General features: G+C 32.6%; 1 protein-coding gene across 2 annotated transcripts; it reads right to left on the reverse strand.

The window, feature by feature from the left end:
• Positions 1 to 376: 376 nt before the first annotated feature.
• Positions 377 to 21,974, reverse strand: LOC111031657 (transcriptional repressor scratch 2-like). Of its 2 annotated transcripts, XM_022311694.1 has the most exons (6): positions 21,687 to 21,974; positions 21,611 to 21,646; positions 5,361 to 5,521; positions 3,439 to 3,630; positions 1,604 to 1,730; positions 377 to 1,173 (listed from the first exon to the last, which is right to left on the reverse strand). In XM_022311694.1, the coding sequence occupies exons 3-6, from the start codon at positions 5,517 to 5,519 to the stop codon at positions 965 to 967; spliced, it is 687 nt and encodes a 228-aa protein (XP_022167386.1). In that variant the 5' UTR covers positions 5,520 to 5,521; positions 21,611 to 21,646; positions 21,687 to 21,974; the 3' UTR covers positions 377 to 964. The 2 variants fall into 2 exon arrangements, with proteins under 2 accessions (XP_022167386.1, XP_022167385.1); XM_022311693.1 differs by having other exon boundaries at positions 21,611 to 21,973.
• Between the last annotated feature and the right edge of the window lie 1,979 nt (positions 21,975 to 23,953).

The following is a 23,953-nucleotide window of genomic DNA, read 5'->3' on the forward strand; positions in this document are numbered from 1 at the left end:
TTTGTTAACATTAAAAATACAAATTTCTGTTTCCTAGTTTAAATCTTTTATCTGTGATACAAAAGTTAATAAATAATATTAAATATAAATTTTGTAAAATGTTTAAAAAATAAATAATTTTTAAAAGTCTTAAAACTGAAAATATATTTTCTACAATATAAAAAAAAAGTAATACATATTATTATATATGTATGTATTTACAAATTTAATAAATATTTTATAAACCAACAAACTGTTGTATACAAAAATAAATTAATAAATGTGACTAGTAGCACTCGTCCGCTCGTACATAATATTATATATATTCTAAAGTCATACTTATAATAAACTAATTGCTAATTTATTGTTAAATATTAATACATATAAACAAATTTGTAAAAAAAAAAAATATATAAATATTACCTGAGCTATTTTTATTCTATTTGGTATCTACACTTCAATAATACAAGTGTAACCTTACTTGTTTAGCCTCAAAATTAGTGTCCAAAAGTCTAACAATAACAAAACAAACCAAACACAAATTGATTTAATAAAATATAAAATTTGCTGGTCATTTCTAAATGCCTAAAAATCATAAACATGTATTGCTCAGATCTTTGTTATATAAAATGTAACGTTTTATAAAAATTAGATTATTTTGTTAGCTGTTTTTTCCTTATTTTTGTATTATTTATTATTTATTATTATTACTACTATTTTGTAATTAAAAGTGTTTAAAATAAGAACAATTTCATTGTTGTTATATTCATTAAAACTTTCAAGTATTTTAAATTGTACTTAAATATAAAAATGTGAAAAATGTATTACACATTTCTAGAACAAATGTTAAATGGTCACTGAAAAGTATAGCTTATTTTCAAACGGTTTGAGAAGAAAAAAGTAAAGAAAAACTCATAATATAAATATATACAAAAAAACAATTGTTTAGAATTTTTGATTTTTAAATCTAATAAAAAAAGGGTTCCTAATCGTTATTGTTATTGTTGTTCAACGATGTAATTTTACCACAAGCTGATTCCTCATGTTTGTACAAATACGACTTGAGTGCAAAAGCTTTGTTGCATTTCTGACAAACATGTGGTTTTTCTGTAGAATGCGTTTGTAGATGAGCTCGCAAGTTTGACTTATCCGCAAACGCTTTGCAACATTTTTCGCACTCGTAAGGTTTTTCACCTGAAAAATTAAAAAAGAAATGAACAGGCTATTACCACAAACTGTTGAGTCGATAGAAAAAAGTTGTGAAGCCGATTTTTCCATAGAAAAATAGCTGCTCAGAGTGGGTAGCAGAGTAAGTGTGCAAAATTTACTGCGGTTATACATTTATATACATTTTTTGTTACCGAAGGAACTGCAGAAATATATTAAAGGCCACGGTTCAATGTATTGAATGCAGTATTTACTAGTGCGGAGGACTGGAAGAGTGTTTGAAACATTTCTCTTTACAAATGTTTGCTTTGTCAACATGTCAACAGTATTTTAAATAGGTACAATAAATTATAATAAAATTTACTATTGTAAATTACTATTACTGGGGCCTCTTTCTCCACTATTAAATATTATGCATTTGTTGATATTATGTGAGATTTATCAGTATGCAGCTTACCTGTGTGGGTGCGGATGTGCCCTTGCAACAACCATGGCCTGGAGAAACATTTGCCGCAGATGCTACATTTACACGACTGGCTGTGTGTTCGCATGTGCATCGAAAAGGCGGGTATCGACACATAGACCTACATAGAAACAAACAAAATATAAAATCACGTTGAATCACATTGGCGACCATAATAATACCATCAAATATATGATAATAAGTTTATTTTAACATAACAAATTAGTCGAGAATTAAGATGTGTAGTTATAGTTAAACAGTGTAAGAGGTATCCTATTGTCCTGCAAGTGATTATATTAGAAATATAATGTAATTATACATTTATACATGCATGTCATGTATCATATTATATCAAATAAGTTTCAAATTGAAGATGGAAAACCCATAATATATAAATATAGGTTTTTTTATACCAACTAAGTAGGCATTTGAAAAACAGATACAATTTATAGTGAAAACTGAGATCTCTCAGAAATGAATAAAGGATATACAGGGTGGGCCACGAAAATAAGGCCAACCTGGCCAACAATATATACACATAAGTGCATAACTCTATTTTAGGCATTATTCCCGTGGCACACTGTATATTATATATTTTAATCAACGAATTTTTAGTGCATAATTATTAATTATCAAATATGTCCTAAACAAACTTGAAAATTAAGAAATTATATTATGTTCAATGAACTAAAAAATCACAAGATATGCAAAAATATGCACATTGAACTTTTAAAATTCTTTTCATGTTGTCTTGATATTAATTTCTAACTTTCTTACCAATTCATCTAAATAATCCAATACCCCCTCCCCCTCAAAAAAAAAATTCATAATACGGGACAACTTTTGAGCGATTTAAAATGATACATATCAGGGTAAGACCGTAGCCAGAAAAATATTTAGAAGGGGTTTTGAGTATAAATATGTTATATTATAAAATAAATATGAAAATATAAAAATATTATTTAAAAAATAATTAAATCTTATTTCAAAAAAAAAAAATTGGGGGGGTTGACCCCCCCCCCAAATTTAGCTACGACCTTGTATCAGGAGACAGTGGTGGCCAAACCACGGCTAGCCTTTTATCGTAAAACATTTTTCCTGACATAATAATAGGTATTATGTGAAGATAAAATTATCCCATGACCCATACACAATTTAATCTGCCATTACAGCAAGTTGTTCTATTGTTTCGATATCTACACATTTTATTATATATTTTGGTATCTTGAGAGGACGCTACACCAGCATGTGTTGTCTGTCTTACAAATGTACCACTCAGTCTGTAGTCCTAGTAGACATCAAAAGTGTATACAATAGAGAAGACAATATTTTCTGTGTCGTACCGTTTTTTTTTTGTTTTGATATCATTAATAGGAAAAAAGTTATAAATTTATAATACTTTTAAAAATCTGATATTTGTACGTTTCCCAAACTTAAATAACTTTTAAATATATTAGTCTTATCGAAAAAATTAATCGCTACTACACAGTCGAAATTCTCCTCTATTCGTGGTGAATATTTGATTTCTTAGTCTTAACTGTGGCCTTCTCGATTTTTTCCAGCGCGAAACAGGTTTTGCCATGTTTTACATTTGTAAGACTGAGACAAGACATGCGCGTGTAGCGTCCTCTTAATATCTTATTTACGATATTAATTTATTATATTGAGAACCTTTTTGTTCCTCAACTTTGCACTTACAAACTGTTCATTATATTGAGCGACTCTCACTTATCGCTAGGCACCCCCCTAAACCCCCGCAATATATTTATTTATATGCCATATGCGTATCGTGAAATATGAATTAAATATTATTATTATTATGATCTCACCTTGTCGCAGTGGGGACAGTGTCTGGCTTTGGTGTCTGCCAGCGACCTGTGCGTCTGCCGATGCCGGGCCAAGTTGCTGGACGTGCTGTAAGATTTCCCGCAATCCGGGCATTGACGTTCCTTGCTGTTGGTCGTCTTCTTCGACGTCTGTTCCGTAATTATTGTGTCGCCATTGTCGTCGTTATCGTTTTTCTATAATTACATAAGACCCAATTGTATGACGGTAAAAACTTTTTCGGAAAACGTTAAGACAAGTGCTCAAAAACATTGGTCAACCCCAAGTTCTAGGTCCCGCACAACTAAATAACCTGTATTTTTTTCGGGGGGGGGGGCTAAGCCCTCTGTGATTCGCGCCTATGACCCACATAAATAGTAAGTAAGTACCGAATGATTAGTTTAGTTTGAAACTTAAAGCGCAACAATGGCATAATTGATTTTAAAAAAAGCTGTACCTGTTCGATATTTAAAAAAGATGGTTTCGAATAAAAGTAGCTGTACAGTTCACCAGAGCATTCGAATTGTCAAAAAAGTCAACAATAAAACAAGAGAGTTTAATGTCATGGGTTATAATAAAATTAATTAATGAATTCGTGAATGGTAGTTATTTATTTTATGCACTAGATATTTATATATGGCGTACACAGATATTTTCTATAGGAGGGGTAAAAAATACCAAGTAGATGTGTGTGGGAGGAGGGGGTCACCACAGCATTCAACTCAAATTAATAATACTATTATAAACTCATAATAAACTATGAAGGTACTCAAAATGGTTGCTATGCTGGTACAGTCTTAAGTACAAATACAAATGTTGCTTTAATTTTATTCTAATTTAACCAAATGATGGGGAGGGGCTTTGAGGGCTTTTTTTTCTCAAAAAATGTCAATTTCCCCCCCCCCCATAAAAGAAAATTTTTGTTTAAGCTTATTCAAATCAGTACATTAGGGATTCAACCCTCCCTCCAAATCTCAAACACTTTGCGCCTATGCAATATAGGTATTTTTTTTTTATCAATACTAATAACTGTTTGTGTTATAAATCTTTATCTAATAGTTGATATAATTTATTGCAAAATAAATGAAAACTACCAACCCGATAAAAAATATCTCCCGAGGAGATGGCAAAAGGTCAGCTATTTCAACCAAAATGTACCAAACTTTTGTCAATCATACTGATGGCCCTAGTGCCCCTAGTGATGCGATTAAGTTTTTGAAAAGTGATTTATATTTAGTATTATTTAGTCTGCTTAAGATCGATCATTCAGCAGTCGTCCTACTTTTTTTTATGTTCCTAAACTTCTCTAAATGTTATTCAAATGTCGATGGTACAAAATGAATTTAAATACCTATCCTAAAATGTAACTCGAATGATCTCAAGTAGGTATATTAACGGATTCAGATCATTTTACAGAAGTCTTATTGAGTTATCAGATCCATCGATAGGATCGACAAAAAGTATACACAAATGAGTATACATCGTTTACGGTTCACGCGCGCAACGTCAAGGCGGTGACTTGTTCGTACGCGTTAGGACTTAGGAGCGCTCTGCTCACACACTTGATGATCACACACCACGCACACAATTAAAAGTCCCACGTGCGTGCAATCTGAGAATAGTTTTGATTTAAACCCATCACACAATGTTCAAAAGGATGAAACCTACTACCTAATTGACCATTAGGATTTTTTTTTTACTTTAAAGAGGACCAAGGTAATATAATATGTAATATACCAAGGTGTACAGAAAATAAATACAATTATGATAAGTAAAAAATGTACTCGTTATTTTATGACCATTAGTAACTACCGAGGTAATTATACCAACTAGTAATACGGTTTTATGCTCACAATGCTAAATGACACGCGACCCTTTTTAGATATGGCGTGCACGAAATACGAATAAAGGCGTGCGTGGCTCTTACCTTTATGACCTTTTCGTAGGCACTCGGCCCGTCGATGATCGTGGCCGTGTGGTGTCTGAAGTAGACGATGCTGACCTCGGCCAACTGCGTCAGGTTATACAGCTCGTCCCCGACCGACGACTGCTGAGCGTCGACGATGTGTTCGTAGGAGTGTGGCATTTCTGTGGGGGAAAAAAAGGCGAGTGTTCCATTATCATTAGCCGACCACGAAAACATTATTATTGTAAGACACACGACGAATGCGATCGATAAAAAAAAATAACAAATAACAATATTATTATAACACCGAACAGGGACACGGCGGGAGCAACGAAACAACCAAAGTGACGAACGGCATTGAACCAGTAGCGCGACGGTGGCGGCGAAGATCCCTCCGCTCTGCTGCCGAAAGCCGACTAGCCGAGTGGCGAGTGCCGATATTACTGTTGTTGCTGAATACCAGTGCACCAGTCCTATGCAATCTCGAATGCTTGATAACTGATGTTGTACGATAATATTTTGAACGATATTATTATTAATCTCGCTATCGACAATTAAAAATAACGCGACATTTTAGACTTTAGTATAATAATAACAATTACCGCGATACGACGATACGCTCAGAGGTTTTTATCTTTACCGTTTGGCGTTTGCCGTTGAGTAATGAACAATAATATTATATGTATTATTAAATAACACTAATAATAATATTATTCGTTTATTAAAGGAACGTACTGCGATTGAATTGATAAATCCCCTATTTTATTGGCTATTTTGTTTGCAGACCGTAAGTTTTAATAAATAATAACAATAATAATATTAAATATTGATAATATTCCTTCCTTCGACGACGGCTCCCTCATTCACCGACCACCCAGCAGTAGGTACTCGGAAACAGCGATGACAATAATAGATATTGTGTTATCTGTATAAAATTGTACATTTGTACCCGTGTTCTGTGTAATACACTAATACATACATCATAGACCATAGTATAAATAATTGTACAAAAGTGTTTATTTTTAGATCGTTGGGAGTTTGGGACGTGGACGACAGAGTATTGTTATGATCGATAACAAGTAACAACAGTGTCCAAGTGAAAAGTTGCTAGACACAAACAATATCAATAAAAATTTAATTTAATATGTTTTCGAATTACCAACAGGCATAGTCACAAAGATCTATAAACTAAGGCCGGTGTCACACTTGCGGAATATCAGCAGCGGACGTTCCGCGGCGGAATTTCCACAATATCGGAATTCATATATTTAAATACTACTGGTCACATTACAGCGGAATTTCCGCACGGAAAAAAAAACCGCTACACGACGCGATTATTCCGCGGGATTTATTTCCTCGGCGGATACCAAAATAAATCATAACATGTTATTTTGGGTTACACATGTCATATTTGTAGCGGAAATTCTTGGCGGAATCGTAATATTTTATTTTATTCATCATTATTTGATAATCAAATTTTGATTATTGATTCTTCAACGAACATCATGTTAGGCGTTGAATTATTAAAATCTGAAGTGCAGTCAAATCCATGTTTATGGGATATGAGTGACAAGGAATATAGTAATCGGGAAGTAAAAAAAAAAACATGGTATCAAATAGCCAAAAATATATTTTCCAATTGGGAAGATATACAGATCGGTGAACAAAAAGAAAAACGTAAGTAAATAATTTTAATTTTAAATATATGGAATATACTATTTATGAACATAGAATAAGTACCTAATTTATAAGTCAAATTTTTAACATCATACTACATGGCTCTACTCTAAATAATAATATATAACAATAACTTTTAACTATAAATATTATTATAATGATATGATATTATTAAATTATTTATTGTATTAACTTGTAATTAGTATTATGCTTCCCGATTTAAAAATAATTAAATCCTGTTATTTTGCCACGGAACACTTCCAACTTCACTTAAGAAGTACTGGGCGAATTGGTCTCTAAATTGTTGTCCAACTAAACTTCTAGATGCAGTTCCTCGTGGTTCAATAGCTAACATGTTATCACAGTTCAAAGTATCTTCAAACGCAAATCCGTCTCTCCGTCGTATATAATTATGGAGAACTGTAGCTGCTTGAACTATAATACTTAGGTAATCAGGCCCTACTGCAATGCACCCATTAAAAAATTCAAATATTCTACATAGGATTCCAAAAGCGCACTCAACATTTCTTCTAGCTCTACAAAGTCTATAATTAAAAATTCGCTTGGAATAATTCAAATCTAATGGACATTGGACAGCGCTTACCAGTTCTCACACAACCTAGGCACAATCATGGAGACGAAATAGAAATAAATCACTGACGATTAAACTCATGACATTTTTAACAGTTACAGTTACTTTTAACAGTTTACTCGAAGTAATGTAATAAAATATTTTCGGGAATCCAAAATAATGGAATAAACGTTGAAAAAAGCTGACTTCCTAAAAGCAGTCGCTCATAACATAAGAAAGCGCTGTAATGTGTAATGACTTGGTAATATTATAATCACATTTAATTTTAATTTACATACAATTGTTAGCATTATTTTAAATGTTTTTTTGGTATGCATGGTACATGGATACTGGGTAACGAGGTTGCTGATAATTTGGCCAAATCCACCCCTAATCTAATCTGACTTCATCCCTTCTTTAAGACGTTATATATCTCCATACAACACCCAATATCATCATAAGAAAATCTTGGTTTAATAACCTAAACCTACAAAGACAACACATAGTCCAATTTACGTGTTAAGATTACGTATTATAATTTATAGGTCATCACTTACTAGTTACTAGTTTACTACCTATTTCACAGTAAATATAAAAACACACATCATTGTAAGAATCTAAAACAAATAAGTACACCTACCTACAAATAATAATTTAAAATAATGATGTGAAAATGCTAAGAAAATCATCAATATGAAACCATTTAAAACTCACGAGTGTCGTATTCACTAGACATTTTTTTATTGGGTTTAAACTAAAAGCCATCGCAAATCATTGTAGTATTAATATTTTTTTACACAAAAGTATATAGTATTTTAAATGGTATTATACAATACCACGGTACTTAGATATATTTCGGTACTGTACGCAGTATACCGTCCAGTAAATATTTTAACTATCACCGAAAAAACCGTCAGCCCTAATGTAAATATAATAGTACACAGTATATTATAGCCAATCAAGAGTGGTCAACTTCTTTGTTAACATTTAAGAATAACTGCAATCTACCACTTTTCGGGACGTATGGGATGAGGAGTGCATTAAAAAAAATAAGAAAAACGTTTTACGTCAAATATGTACCGATCTTATTATAATAATTGGATAAACAATAAACCTTTTCAATTAACTTTAAAATCAAAGACGACAGACTCAACAGTCAACGATACGATGAAAGTAACCCGTTATAAGTCATATAGGTATTTTGAAATCAGTTTTAAAATTAATATTTTATTTTTCAGAACATCGGTATAAAATAAAACGTGCAACTTAAAATATTATTTAATATATGGGCCCGACGCAAACATAAAATAAAACGATCATATTCTAGCTGCTAGAATCTAGCACGTGCTAGTGTGCCATCACGTGTATGTTGGACATCCGTGTCCTGTGATTTATAATTTATAAAGCTGACATTATATGGCATTAAGCATAGTTTAAGTAATCATAAATACACGATAAAATATTCAAATGTGCTTTGCGCTATATAAATAATGTGATGGACAATAAAGGTCCACTTCATCGGTTGAGTTGTGATTCGCAAAAAAAGCTATAAAAAAAATCCCAAAATATGTGCGTACTATCTCAAACAACTATAGGAACAAATTTATGTTTTAATTAATTTGTATATATTACCGGTAGAAACTTTTAACTTTTCAACAGTTACACAAGAGCAGACAGACCACTAACATTTTCGAAATCGTCATTCGTCAGTATAGAATATAGATAAGTCATGGCCCGTGGGGGTCAGTAAAGAATAGTACGCCAATTTATCGGCCACTTTCTCTTTAGATAAATAAAAAAAATTACTTTGTATTATATCAATACAGATGAAAAATAAAACTATAAAAATTAATTCAAAGTTCAAACAGTTATATACTTATATGCCTCTATATATATATACTTAATTTGAACTCTACTAATTGTAAACTCAAGAATTGCATCAAGTATTGAAATCTGTAAAAAAAAATACAGAAAAAATGATTTGTAATCAAAATGGTTGTTTCAACTTTCAAGTTGAGTTAAAATTTTAAAACTACCTATAAAAATAAGTATTTTAACGTTAATTTTTCATACAAATTTACAATAGAATACACATCAGATTTTTAAATTTGAAAACATTTGATAATTTAGATAATTACACTTAGTAGGGTTATTTAACACATAGTTTCTTATTCTAGAAATTCTTTTAGTTTACATAAGACGAGAGAAGTGATAATGAAGACAATTATTTTCTTTTAGAACTGTTTAAAAACTGATAATGCAGATGGGCCTTTCGAAAAAAAAACTCCAGGTGTCTTTTATCGTTGAATGTGCTGCTTGGCAAGCCGACACTACCTGTGTAAGTGTACTAAAATAAGAAGCCGATTGGTTTCCAAATCGTTGACCTTATCGGTGGAAACTCGCGATATTATACCGTCCACAAATACTTCGTGATGTAGGTACACAATGTCGCTGCATATACAGACGCGAGTTAATGTAATATATACGTACAGAGGGATCTGTTTCATACACATAGCAAAACATTTGCGGAAAACCAACAAGTAATTATTATTTTTTACGGTAGAAATAATTTATTGAAGGAGACAAATAGTAGACCTAAAATAAGAAGTTGTAAGAAGATACAGTGACCGCGCCCGAAACCGAATGGTCACGCAGCAGTAGGGAATTCCGAGTTTTTATTTTGACTTGGAATTTCAAATTTGTAGAACTTCTCTTTCGGCCATCATTATTAATGGGCGGGTGGGTAACATCACGCACGCAGGATCACCCTGTATACTTTGCGATGCGCCGTGTCGCTGAATATATATATATATATATGTATAATAATATTATATATTATTATACGACCGTCGCACGTGGAAGACGTGGAACACTGATATATATACATTATATACCTACGCTTCGTGTGAGTATATATAAATATACTATATACCCAATCCATTACTATATATATTTACACACGCACATACAATCTTCGGAGGACACATGGCTCGGCGCCGCCGTGTAAGTGTGTGCCGCCGCAGGTGACATTTTCTTCCCTACCGCTATGGATCTCGTCCGCACTCGAATTTATATGCGATTTATTTTTATAACAATCGCCGACTTGCAAGCGGGGCCGCGGGCCGTGGGTCGACCGTCGTCATCTTTTAAAATAATATTATTAACGTTGCATAATAACATATTATATTATAATATTATACTGAGTTCGTTTCAAAATTGGATTCAACGACGAAATAAAAAAATACAGAAAACGATAAAAGAACATTACGTTACAGTTGTGCTATGGAATTTGATCGAGTTCAGTAAGCTCTCAGTGAAATATTAATATTTGTAAATGTATTTCGGAGTTGAATAAACCAGGATTATACTTTTAAAGCAATACATTGACAAGTGTTGACATATGCACTAAATGTATTAATAGGTATCACCAAAATTATTATTATTTATTTGTACTAATATCAATATAATTTATAGACATAACAATGAATGAATGACCATAGCTTACTATGTATTTTTGTTCTATCGATCATATAGTATACTACTATACTATATAGTATATATGTATGTATGCGAATTGGATAGTAAGTACATTATAATACTATTTAAGTATCTTATTATTTCAGAATATACATATTCTGTGAGTTGTGACTATACTGTATATAATCGTTAGAAATTCTTAAAATATTTACCGTTGGATACAAGTTGATAGTTGTTATTAAATTTTAACACAAGACGAGTGCCTTAACTACAACACCTAGTAATAGAGCTTAAATCAATGAAAGTTTAACTCGACTAACAATCTGAAGAATTAAAAAGTAGTAAGTAAGAACACACTGTAGTCAAGTGTTGATGAAAAAAAGCTGTTTGATTATTCACTAATAAATTATAATAATTTATTCCTGTAGGACTGTAGGTACGGACAAACTATAAACCAACATCGACACATTTCATGATGTTTGTGGCTGTTACCTAATTATTTACAAATATTGCTAATCAAATAATTATTCAATTAATATTTGTCTAACTAAGATGATGTACATGCAATTTTCCTAATCACAATAATGCATGTGAATATTATACTTATAAATTTATTATACTCATTACTCATTCACTCGGACAATATTTACAAATCATAACATTTTAATAGATTACGTACCTAAAATGAATCATTACTATGATTATTAATCAATTTTCCTATTGTCTAAACCTATATTTATATTATACATGTATATTTAAAAATTCCAAAAATCCTAGTATCCACAATCATTAATTCCCTCGTAAATAAGGGAATGAATGCGGGTGAACATGATGGTTGAATCACTGAATATTTCCAAAATATCTTCATTATTAAAAAACTAACAATGAGATAATAATATGAATTTATAAAATTATTATATACGCCAATATGTATTGGCATGGAAGGGTACTTAGCGCGGGGGGAGTCGAGCCCCCCCATATAGTTTATCATTTTTTAATCTTACCCCGCATTTCATTAATTTCAACTACATGCAACTTTGACTACAATATACATTTAATGAGCGGCGAAGATATTTATTATAATATTAAATACGTTCTCTCGGTATGGGGCCAATATTGCTCGGTTGAGAAGAGTTGGTACAAGCCGACGACGCGTGTGGTAACGTCTCAGCCTCAGCGGAGAACTAGGAAAAAATACAAACGTACAAAACTTAACGTATAGTAAGTACAAAAATATACCTTCGGGTGCGCTGTGAGCGGGGAGAGCGATTTACCGGAAATCGGCGAAAAGTCAAGAATAATAACGACACACGTTGCCACAAGCGCAGATGTTACACTGTCGTTTTTACTGACGATATGGCATACTATAGCTGCATAATAGGTGCATCACAACTAACAACTCCATTCTTAAATAGGATCTTTGCAATATCACAGCCAGATAATTTTTTTTTATTTTCGGGGGAGAGGGACACTTAATCTTTGTTCACTGATCTTTGTTAATATGCTAGAATGGGTACTTACCACCTATTACTTTATGACCCCCTTGTTCATAAACAGTATTACAGTAAGCACACGTGTACTTTTTCCTTTTGTCAGTATACAACACTCCGTTGACAACTACGGTATACATTTAATATAACAATTGATTTTTTATTGAAATATAGTATTTACTAATATAACTTATAACTTTTATCAAATACATAATAATATAATATAAGAGATTATATGATATAATATAATTGGCCGGCCAACATAAGAAGCCAGCGGGACAACTAAAAACAAAGAAGATAGAAGAAAATACACAAATTTAAACAATTAAAAACATATCAAAATGTAACTTTGTACTTTGTAGCCCTGTAGGAAATTATACTTGTATTTCTTAGTCCGTGCTTATCATTACTATTTGACATTTATGGATTGTGATTTATGATTATGTTACGAACGACTTAAAGATAGAACACAAATTGCAAATAATTTATCATATATTTATACTAATAAGCACATTATTAATACTTATTCACTAATATACCAACTACGGACTAAAATAAAAGAATTCGAGGGGGGTAGCCGGTAGGTCCCCCACCCACCACCACCAGACCGCAAGTGGTACACTGGCTATGGCTGTATTGCTGGGTATCTTTCTTTTTTGAGTTCAAATAATTTGTGTATAAACTATTATAATGATACAGAAATGGCATTGGGTCTATTTGCAGAAAACGGGAACTAAATTTAACAGTCTAAATTATACAATATTAATATTTTGCAAGGGGATGACATACAGCTGCCGTGGATTGGAACGTCTAAAAGCACTCCAACATTTTTGGAAAGTCTACAAAAACACTGAACAAGATAAAATAATTCGTCAACCGAGGTAAAATTCACTACGGAGAAATTTAGTCATCGTTTAAACGTATGAGTTTAGGTAAAACACTGCACCACAACGAATTCTTATTATAATTAATATTAATAATCGTAGTAGGTACACAAATATCATTTCGAAATAATGAGAGTACTGTATACCTATGACGTGTTTTGTTCTTAATAGAATGTTTTGAGTGAAGATGTTGAAAAGATCAAAGGCAAACTTTCGCCAATGAAAATTACGCGTCTATTTGTCCGAATTGGTATAACGGATAAATATTATAGTAGATATAAGTTGGATCTTTGAACTACTAAATTCAATATTCCAACGGTGCTTGAGATTATTTTAATAAATACAAAACCAGGCACTTTAATATGTTAACTTTTAGAGTTCTAAACATCAAGCACATGAGGTATACAAAAAAAAATCATAGGTATATAGTAAAAAAGTATACCTTATTATTGTTATCATTGAACTTGTATATATTACAAGATAAATTGTGGAAGTATATAGGCTATAGATAGGTACGTATATGGTACGTCATAATATGAAATAATATAAATATACCCATAGTCCTTAACAAACTAATAATTTGCATGTCTATGTATTGAAAACAAATTTTTTTGGCTTTAAGTTTGATAATTGATCATTTTACACCAATATTAAGGATAACTACACAAGATTAATTCTGTTGAACTCAAATTTTAAATGTTGCACATTAATCAGCAGTGATAAAAAAATAATACACTGACTCCTTTTAAAAATATCATTATTTTTTATAATTATTTTAATATACTACGTATCGCACCCGGCGTTGCTAGTGCCAAAGATAAGTGTTTCAAAAATATATTTGCTATATTTCGACAAATTATAATACGTAGTAATATAATGCGTAACCAATTTTAACAATTTCAATAATCAAAAAAATATTCTTTTCGTGTAAGATTAAAAATAATCCCGTGTAAGCTTATTACGTCCAAGGTTGTTGATAAAAATGTCTAATATTATGGCAGGTTATTGTATTTATTGATGAATGACTGGTTATTTAGGTCCCTGAAAATGAATTTTTGGCAATACAATTAATTTTTCTAAGACGTAACCTTCCCCGAGAACCGGTCAGTCTATAAGCGAAAACTATACTCAACTTCGTTAAAACAAAATAGTTGGAAATTTGAAAAAAAATGCAAAAACTTCGGGCGCCCATTCTAAACCTTGGGTCACGCGCCGCACATTTGCCGCCGAATCCACTAAGGGGAGTAGCTGCTTACACCTTTCAGTTAAATCTACGGATTTAGTCACTTAGATAATATAATGGACTGGAAGTGTATGTGGAAACGAGCAGCTTCTATGCAGTGGCTCCAAATATATGGATTACCGATTGGGGAAATTTTCCCGAAATTTCTTGGGAAAAGTGCACGACGCCCTAATCGAAAACAACCACTGCAAGTTATCAAAGATTAAATGGCTCTGTTGAATACTCGAGCACGGCTATAGATACTATGGTTGCACGACGATGAAAATTTTTTGACCGTGCAATGTTCTTATCAAAAACCTCGTGACTGCTAGCGCTTTCAGCGGAACTTATAGTCTACCTAATCAATCAACTCGGTTCACCTTCACTTCACTTGAATGAGTTGAATTACTAATCTCAATTCTCAATTCTTTTAACGATTCTCAATTACCTATAATATACCTATATATACCTATAATTATGGCTATATAGTATATAGTTCCACCGAGGCACTAAATCATATTAAATCATAGCTCTCGCAAAGTTTCATATGAATATCATTATACTATAAGATACAATATGCATAAGTCATTTTTCGTAGAATTGTAAATTAATTTGTGTCAATTCTGAATTATTTGAAATTAACTGTGGAACACTAGTCAAAGTCATGTGAGTTGCCGATTTGGCTCACTCTGATTTAACTCATTCAGCTCATCTTTGATATTCAACTCTTTGAATCAAATAGTTCATGAACTACACACCTCTATGCAAATTGCAACGTACTCTGGAATTGTGCACTGGAACTGTGCAGTGTGCTGGGTGCGGGTGCCCACACATACTACATTGTACATAGTACATAATATGACTTATAGCAGGACACAGAGATTATAAAGTTATTGATTTTGTGATTAGTAATAACAGTTAATAGGTAGGTAATTATTAATATTTTGTATTTAATAAAACAACTATTATTATACACCTATATAATATTTAATAGTAATTAGACTGCATTAAATATTAATATTCACACAAAATAGGTTAAATGTAATCAAATAAATGTATATTATAATAGGTACATAATATATAAATATATTTATGTATGAACCAACTTTTATTTGAAAAAAAACCCGGGATTTGAAAAATAATATGACAACTTAATGGTACACCACAAATTCCGCTAAAAGCGCTAGTAATCTAGAGGTTTTTGATAAGAACATATAACGCCGTTTTCTTCTGCAACACGCTATATGCCGTCGCGCAACCATTCATATCTATAGCCGTGTACTCGAGTAACCTGTAAAAATCTTATCTCTTAAAATATAGCCTGCAGATATTTATCGATTATAGTTATACTGGTTAAATACTAGAATGGTAACGATTTGAACTAGGTCAAAATTTCGAACCCGACCTTTGCACGTCATTTATTAATGTATAATGGCATATAAGATAACTATCAAATGTAAGTGTGGTGTACTGGTGTCATAATAACGTAATACTGCATACAGGGGAGCACGAGCAAGAATGAATCCGCGGGGAGGCAGGGTGTATGCAACTGCCGATGATAGGTACCGCCTATGATTATTTATACATGAGATTATATACTTCTATGGGGCATGGGCCATGGCTCCATCATTACTAACTTTTCATAATATATTGCTTTAATTTTCGTCACCATGCAATGTTGTGAGATAGTTGGTTTGCACGTTGGTCCATTATCAATTTTTGTTTTTTTTTTTTGTTTTGTTAATGCTTCTTACTACCTACTTGAGTATTTGAATATTTCATATTCTACCTTTATTTCAAACATTTCTTTTAATTTCATAATCTGAAATCGACCATTTTTATAAAAAATTTGTAAGTAAAAACCTATATAATTTATATTATATTAATCTATTTCTAGTACTTACGGAACGAATAGTTTCTTATTCTTACACTAATAATCACTATTAATTTAGTGTTATTTTCATTTCGATGGTAATCGGATAACAAAAATAGTATTTGAATACTCAACAAGTATGAATGATAATATATTATTACATAATAATGTACACGCGTTGCCGTGCAGACTCCGAACGCACACACTACATACGACGAACACGGTTGCGTGCAGATTATTTTTAGAGAGAAACGCGCACGCGCATCCGTTAACAATAATAATACTTATATATACATAAAACGACCGCGTGGACTTTTTACTTAGCTCCCCTGCCAACCGGTGGTTATCCAGCAACACACCTCCAGCGAGGGAATACATAATAATATGACGTATATTCGTATATACATTTAGTTTTATGTTATATTAAAAAAGACACAAATACAAGATATTTAATTGAAAAAGATATTATTGCAGGTATATAAACAGGGTGATTCACTTGCAAACGTATCCACCGCTCAGTGCTCACCAACGTTTCTTCCTTTAAACAAATAATACATTTATTCAAATTCTCAATTTTGGAATTTTTAAATACCTACACCTATAAAAACCATATTTTTTCACAGTATCCTTGGTACTTACACAATGTATTATAACTTAGGAACTATTCGTTTGAATTTCGGTTTATATCTATCGACGACCAACGTTTTCGAAAACTAATAATATCGCCTACCAATTTATAGAAAACAATTGTGTATAGACATCCTTATTTGAGAAAAATCAGTTTGTATAGCTACAGCCTACTAGACAAATTGGTATTAAAATTCCATATATTAGAAAATATAGTCTTTAACTGGGTATATTTAAGAAGTTAAAAATAAGAATTTTATAGGTACTCATTAAAAAAAAAATTGATATGAAACAATTTTTAAAATACTTTGGCTATTTTTATGCTTTTTATTATAGGTATTTTAAATATTTAATTTTTTGCGGTTTATTTCAATTTATATCTATAGAAAAAATTTTGAGTAAAAAAGGTAGACAATTTAATGCAATGTTCATCATAAAAATGGATCAATTTTGTTTATTTTATAATTAGGTAATACTTAAACAAAAATAATATATAGTAAATTATAAATGTAATATTTTTGCAAAAATCAATTCTATAGTATAATAAATTGGGTGCTATTATACAGCAATGCAAATACATCAAAAAATATACTTAACATTATAGGCTGCCAGACTTGATCTTCGTTCAGAATCTTTTTACTTGTGCGATGATTTATCATTGAATTCAAATTTAACACATCCATTACTGCAGTGGTTTATAAAATGACGAGGTATTACTCGACACCTACTGTACTGAGGAACGATTACCTACTTTCCCTCATTTTTAAAAATTAAAATTCAAAAATATTTCAATAAACCTTTGTTCGGATTACGTTCGTTGTTATTACATAATCGGGTTACTATTATTAGTTATTATAAAAAAGCATTGTCCCGTCTTCAGTTTTTGAAGATTGCAACCAAAATCAGTAACTGTATAGGTACGATATATATTTTTATAAATTATTCATCAACAGCACTGCTATAATTTGACAGCAATAATCTAAAATTATTTTATCTTTTGAAAAAAATTCGAAATTAATAGACATTATATTAGGTATATTATAATATTATTATTTATACTATATTATTATTTTAATAAAAGATAATATGCTTAAAAAGTCAAAACTTATAAAATAATGCAAACGAAATTAATGAAATGTGCAATGTAGCCACTATATTGTCAAGTTGCTTAAAAAATAAATTAAAAAACAACAATAATATTAAAATAATAACAAACATTAAAACATTTTGATTTTAATACTGCTGCTGCATATGATAGTATAGACTATAGGTACGTGGTACTATGGTAGGTATAATCAAGCCGAGTTAAGTATATTATTGTCATCGTTATTATCACCATATTTTTCGTTTTAGTTGATGCGTTCGTTCCTTAATTAAAATGGGTATTATTTAAAATTACAATACTATGTTACAAAATTATTATGTATAAGGTCAAAGTACTCGTCGAGCATAGACATAACAAAAATATATTGTGTATATTACGAAGTTATAAAATATTTTCATAATATTAAAATGTAAATATTATATACTTGATAAATGTTGAGGATTTATTACCTATTACCTATTGGCTATTGGTGTCTTCTATAATAGTAGACTAGCAAAGATTGAGATTGTACTATCCAACTACCAGTGAACTACATAGGTATAATATGTATATAGTATTATTTATATTGTACCTAAATATCTCTCAAAAGAACATCAATCAGCATTTTTTTTTTTTTTGCAAATATGACAAAATATATATATTTGTACTTATTATTCAGTATTATTTCAGTCGGACAAGAAATGATAAATGAACTATTTTCGCGTGATCGAACGTTCGTTGTTTTTCCCTTGGTTGGAAAATTGCTATTACAGTTATTTCGTGATTACGAAACAAACTTAAACTTTTAATGACGAACAAAATGTTTAAAAAGAAGAAGAAGAAATCGATTAGTGCGTGCATAAAGTTACGAATAGCAGCTCGGATAGTAGTTAATCCGAGATTCGAGATACTTTCGTGTTAATGACTTTCAATTATTCGCTTTTTACATCGTCCCCGTGACTAATCACTGAATTACTATAGGCAATATATATCTACGCAAATACCTACGGGCGGCGGCGGACTGTGTACACATTTATTATTGTTGACAAAATAAACGTCAATAATATTGATCGGCTAGTGGTCTGCGTATATACACTTTTGGTTGAATTTTAAATGGGAAGCAAAAAAATTAGACCAAGCTAAATAACTAAGCGATTAAAAATATTCAACTACCGACGATGCGTATGTCAATCAAGCGTAAACATTTTCCCAACACGATTTATAATAATCCGATCGGATGACTTTCGTTTGTCCATCTGGATACGACACACGTCGAATCGTCGGAAGGCCTGTGCTGCAGCAGTACAATTATGAATACCGATACCGAATTGAATGAGTTATTATAAAATTAAAATCGGTTTCCCGAATTATTTCCACTAAACGTATAAACACACACAATAATATTGAATAATTAAACCCCAACCTTTGCTACGGGATAAGCGTTTTCGATTTATCACTCGCAAGTCGTGGCACGCGCTATATTTTTTTTCTAACTACGATTTATCGTATGATTTGTGATTACTGGTGAGGCGGTGACGTCTTGCAACAAAATATGTCTAAGTATATTTACATGCCATGCATGTTTAGCAGATTCCATTGAAGGTGGTCAGGGTTTGAATTCTATAGAGTGGCAACTTGTTGCTCAAATTATGAAAAATTATCGGGCCAAAAGATGGGGTTTGTGCCCCACTATGAACCGGCCTATACGGCAATTGCCGCATGGGCAGGTACGTATTTATAATTCATCGTAACGTAAAACTAGTAACCGATAAACGCGACGCCGCGCCGTGGCGACAACCTTGGACGAGACAATTGTTGTAGTGGAACCATAGTACCCGCATCCGATTTATCACGTATGTATATAAACCCCCATTTTCGTGTCCTAGAGACTGCGTCTGTTCTACTATGGGGTCAGTGTGGAAATTCAGAGAGAGCGAAAGTCAAGGAATGGTCGTCGACCGTTCATTTGAAAAGCAGGCTCCACCGAAATCATCGCGACACTCGTCGACCACGACCACCAATATCTGCGAGTGGATATCATAGTAAATCGCTCGGAATCGCTGATCGACCGCTTATGTGCCCTTATAAATCAGACGCAAACGTTTTGGCACGTGTGTTGTTAACCATGATATTGGAGAGACGGGAAGACGAATTTTGAAAATGTTTACGCCGAAGCAGCACAATCTTCGAGGGGACACACGAATACTATTATACCTACTGTACTTAGTATATGTATTATACTATTTTTTATAAATACGCGATTATGGATATCTATTAATATATATATTTTTTTTTAATTAAGTCATAACGCGGTGCATAGAGGCTTCAACTTCGTGGTCATTAGCCTGTGTTTACAATATTGAAATTATATAATAATGTACAGTGTGTAGTTATGGTAGTAATACTCGTGACTTAAAATTTATTAGTACAGCATATTAAATAGTTAGCATAATAATACTATGTATGTATTCAACTTCTTAAGACCAATTCGAAAAAATAAATGTCATGCGATGGAGTGTTTGACACTTTGACGAAAGAAAATTGTCCACAATTAATATTAGGTAATAGGTACGCATATCTTGCCGGAAAATTCGCACAGACTCCTCTCATCGGAACCCGAGTTACACAACATACCGTAACCATACTATTCGCTATTATTATTATGTGTTATACTAAACTCGAGTTTATTCGAAGCCCATGCGGAGACGAGTATAATGACCCTTCTTCACCATTTTTCCGACAGTTCCCATTTTTTCCACCATCACACACAACCATTCAACTATGTTTATTACTTATCAAGACCGTAACTGAAGAGGACCCCGGGGGTCTGTGTCACCTCCGATATTTTCAAAGGTAGAACAAGAGCTTTTACACCTGAACGTGTGAAGTAGGTATCAATGTTGATATATTATTATATATGTTGGACCGCCTCGAAATTTTTTTTCAGTTACTACTTTGTTACAATAATGTTACTTATTCGTATATGTGTTGCGGCTTTCGCGAAAGCGGAAAACCACCGAAGCGAGTCAACAACTTCAGATGGAGTATTTCCCGATTGTAAATAGGTACGGCGTGATTCTTTTACCGTAAGCCAGGAAGCATCGTAGGAATTGCGAAGACAAATAATAAAACAAGATTGCTTGTAATTGTTAATAATTGCTAATAAGATGTCGTGATTTGAGAATTAAGAATTAAGATTTAAGGATCACTCTGTACCATGTGGGTCGGATATTGGATAGAAACGAGTTCGGGCAGACCAAAATATTTCATAAATACCATCACGTTCTTATTTTAAGCGACCGTGTTATGCGACGTCGTGAATTTACAATAATATTAACAATATTATAAAAACTGTCGTCGTCTTACCGTGATTCGTGTAGGCGAAGTGTCGGTCGATGGCTCGTTGACTTCGGGTATAGTTCGCAGACCGCTGGAATAGCTCACTGCTGCTACAGCCCTGCTGAGCGGGACCGCATCTTCGTCACGCGGCACCGACGAAATATTATTACGATATTAAATTGATATTTTCTTGGTATCGGCGGCGACAGCGGTGGTGCCGCGGTCCGGTGCGTCGCGTTTTGGTAGTCGCGTGCGGGGCGCGTTTCGCAGTGGGCCCGTCGACCACAGACGACACCGTGTTGTGTTGTACAACTACTGCGGTGCGCGAACACGCGCGCCGTAAACACCCGCGGGGTACCGCGTACGCACCGTCATCGGCGGCGGCAGCGACGTCGTCGTCGTCGTCACAGTCTTTTCAGTATTTATACGTGCGGCGGTCGGCGGGGCGGGGGCCGGTGGTCAGTGTTTAAAAATAAAAACCCCGGCGACTTGTGGACTCGAGACTGCTGCACCACCGACGGCGACGCGTGCCAGCTACTCGGCAACACGTGCGGCGCGACGATCCCGGCAAGTGGTCGTCGGGACTCGACTGCGGTTAACGATTATAGTAATAATAATTAATAATAATAATAATATTGTACTAGTGAAATAGTTTGATGCGACGCGTCTTCTGTGGCTCCCGGCGGCGTGTAGTAATTTATGACGACCACCACGGGCACCACCCGTTTAGGGCCCAACGTTGATATAAATATTGATATTATAAAATATGTTTGAAATGTACACGCAGTCATACATATACGTTTATACCCCATTGTGTACAGGGTGGCTGATCACCTGGGTAAACACCAATAATTATTTCAAAATGTTTTTCTCACCAATTTGTGTATTCTGCTTCGAAATTAAAAATGTACAGTATCATTCATCGAAATAGAGTACCTAAAAAATGATAACGAAAAAACTAAAGTTTATATTTAGAAATCGCATCAAATTGTGTGAAAAAATGTTTTCAAAAAAGTAAAAACTTTTTGACATAATGAGTGTTAGACCCTTAAATAGTTTAATGCGGATCAACTGAAATCACCTTTACTTGTTATTAATAATGCTATTTTTTATTTAGTTACCTAATTTTTAAACTATAAGATTTGAATTTATCATTTTCTTCTCTACGTTTAGGCTTGTGCCTACCTTAGATCACCTGCTGTTCATCTTTTCGGTCTCGTTTGGTCCTTAGCATACAACAAAACCAACGGGAAGTAAAAATAATAATTGTATTATTATTTATTATATTGTTTGACGGACCTTGGTCACTTCGACAGTATAAAATCAATATCTTAATTTACCAAGTCATAGAATTGTGTTGTAAAGTATCGTCTTAACCCGAATACCCAAAATTTATCAAAAAAAACCTTAAGAACCGGAAGATCAGAAAAATGGCTATACTTAATATGTAAACAAATATATAAGTGCTCTAAAATATTGTGTTGATATATTTTTCTTTAAGACCGTTAAGGTTAGTCATGTGTACTGAATTTATAGCTTCCTAGGCCCTAGCAATAAATCTAATTGGTAAAAAAATAACAAACAAATACAACAAAGTCGGAGCCCTAATAATAATAATAATGATATCATAACATTTTTAACGATAAGTCACGTCCGAGCTAACTTAAATGCCAAAGTATACATTATACATATATTTATATATATATAAGCACTATAAGCATTTACTATGGAATTATATCGCTGAAATTTTGGGCAAAGGCTCTAAGCTGTCTGCTCAAAGACTGTCGTTTATTATTGTAACATTTTGTTTGGATTGCATTTTTTGAATATTTTGAATATTTTATAAAATTAACACGTTGATTTCGGTCGTAGGTGCTAATATACCAAAAAATAATAATTTATAACTTAATAGGTAGGTATGAACTTCAGGGAGGACGGAGCGACATTTATAATTTTTCAAATTACATTTCTGGGTCTCCAACCCACTGTATATTTTCACGACTCTATATCGTCATTATATTATTTACTAGGCATTTCAAAATAACATTTTTTTTGCCATAGTTTTTCGAGGCGAGCCGATATAATAAGCGTTAATATGTATGTAGTCACGGCTGCTGTAAAATCATTAAATTTGTCGAGCACACGACATTCTCATTATGTAGGATAATATAGTGGGAGTTTACTTCTAGCAGTACCCATTTTGTATTACGTATACGACGGGCATTGCGTACAGTTATTATAACATTGAAATATATACGTGGATGCGTGTCCGTCCGGCGTTAAACATTCGCTAAAAATAGAAAACGTCGGCCGGCTGTGTTTGGTATAAATAACAAATTTTATATATTATAATACATAATATGTGTGTAT

The sequence above is a fragment of the Myzus persicae genome, unplaced genomic scaffold, assembly GCF_001856785.1.
Source record: "Myzus persicae strain clone G006 unplaced genomic scaffold, MPER_G0061.0, whole genome shotgun sequence".
Taxonomy (NCBI): Eukaryota; Metazoa; Arthropoda; class Insecta; order Hemiptera; family Aphididae; genus Myzus; species Myzus persicae.

Coding starts and splice junctions, on each gene's coding strand:
- LOC111031657 (XM_022311694.1), bottom strand. CDS start 5,519: ATGCCACACTCCTACGAACACATCGTCGACGCTCAGCAGTCGTCGGTC. Junction 3,631..5,360: donor CCTACGAAAAGGTCATAAAG/GTAAGAGCCACG, acceptor ATGTAATTATAG/AAAAACGATAACGACGACAA. Junction 1,174..1,603: donor GCACATCCGCACCCACACAG/GTAAGCTGCATA, acceptor TTAATTTTTCAG/GTGAAAAACCTTACGAGTGC.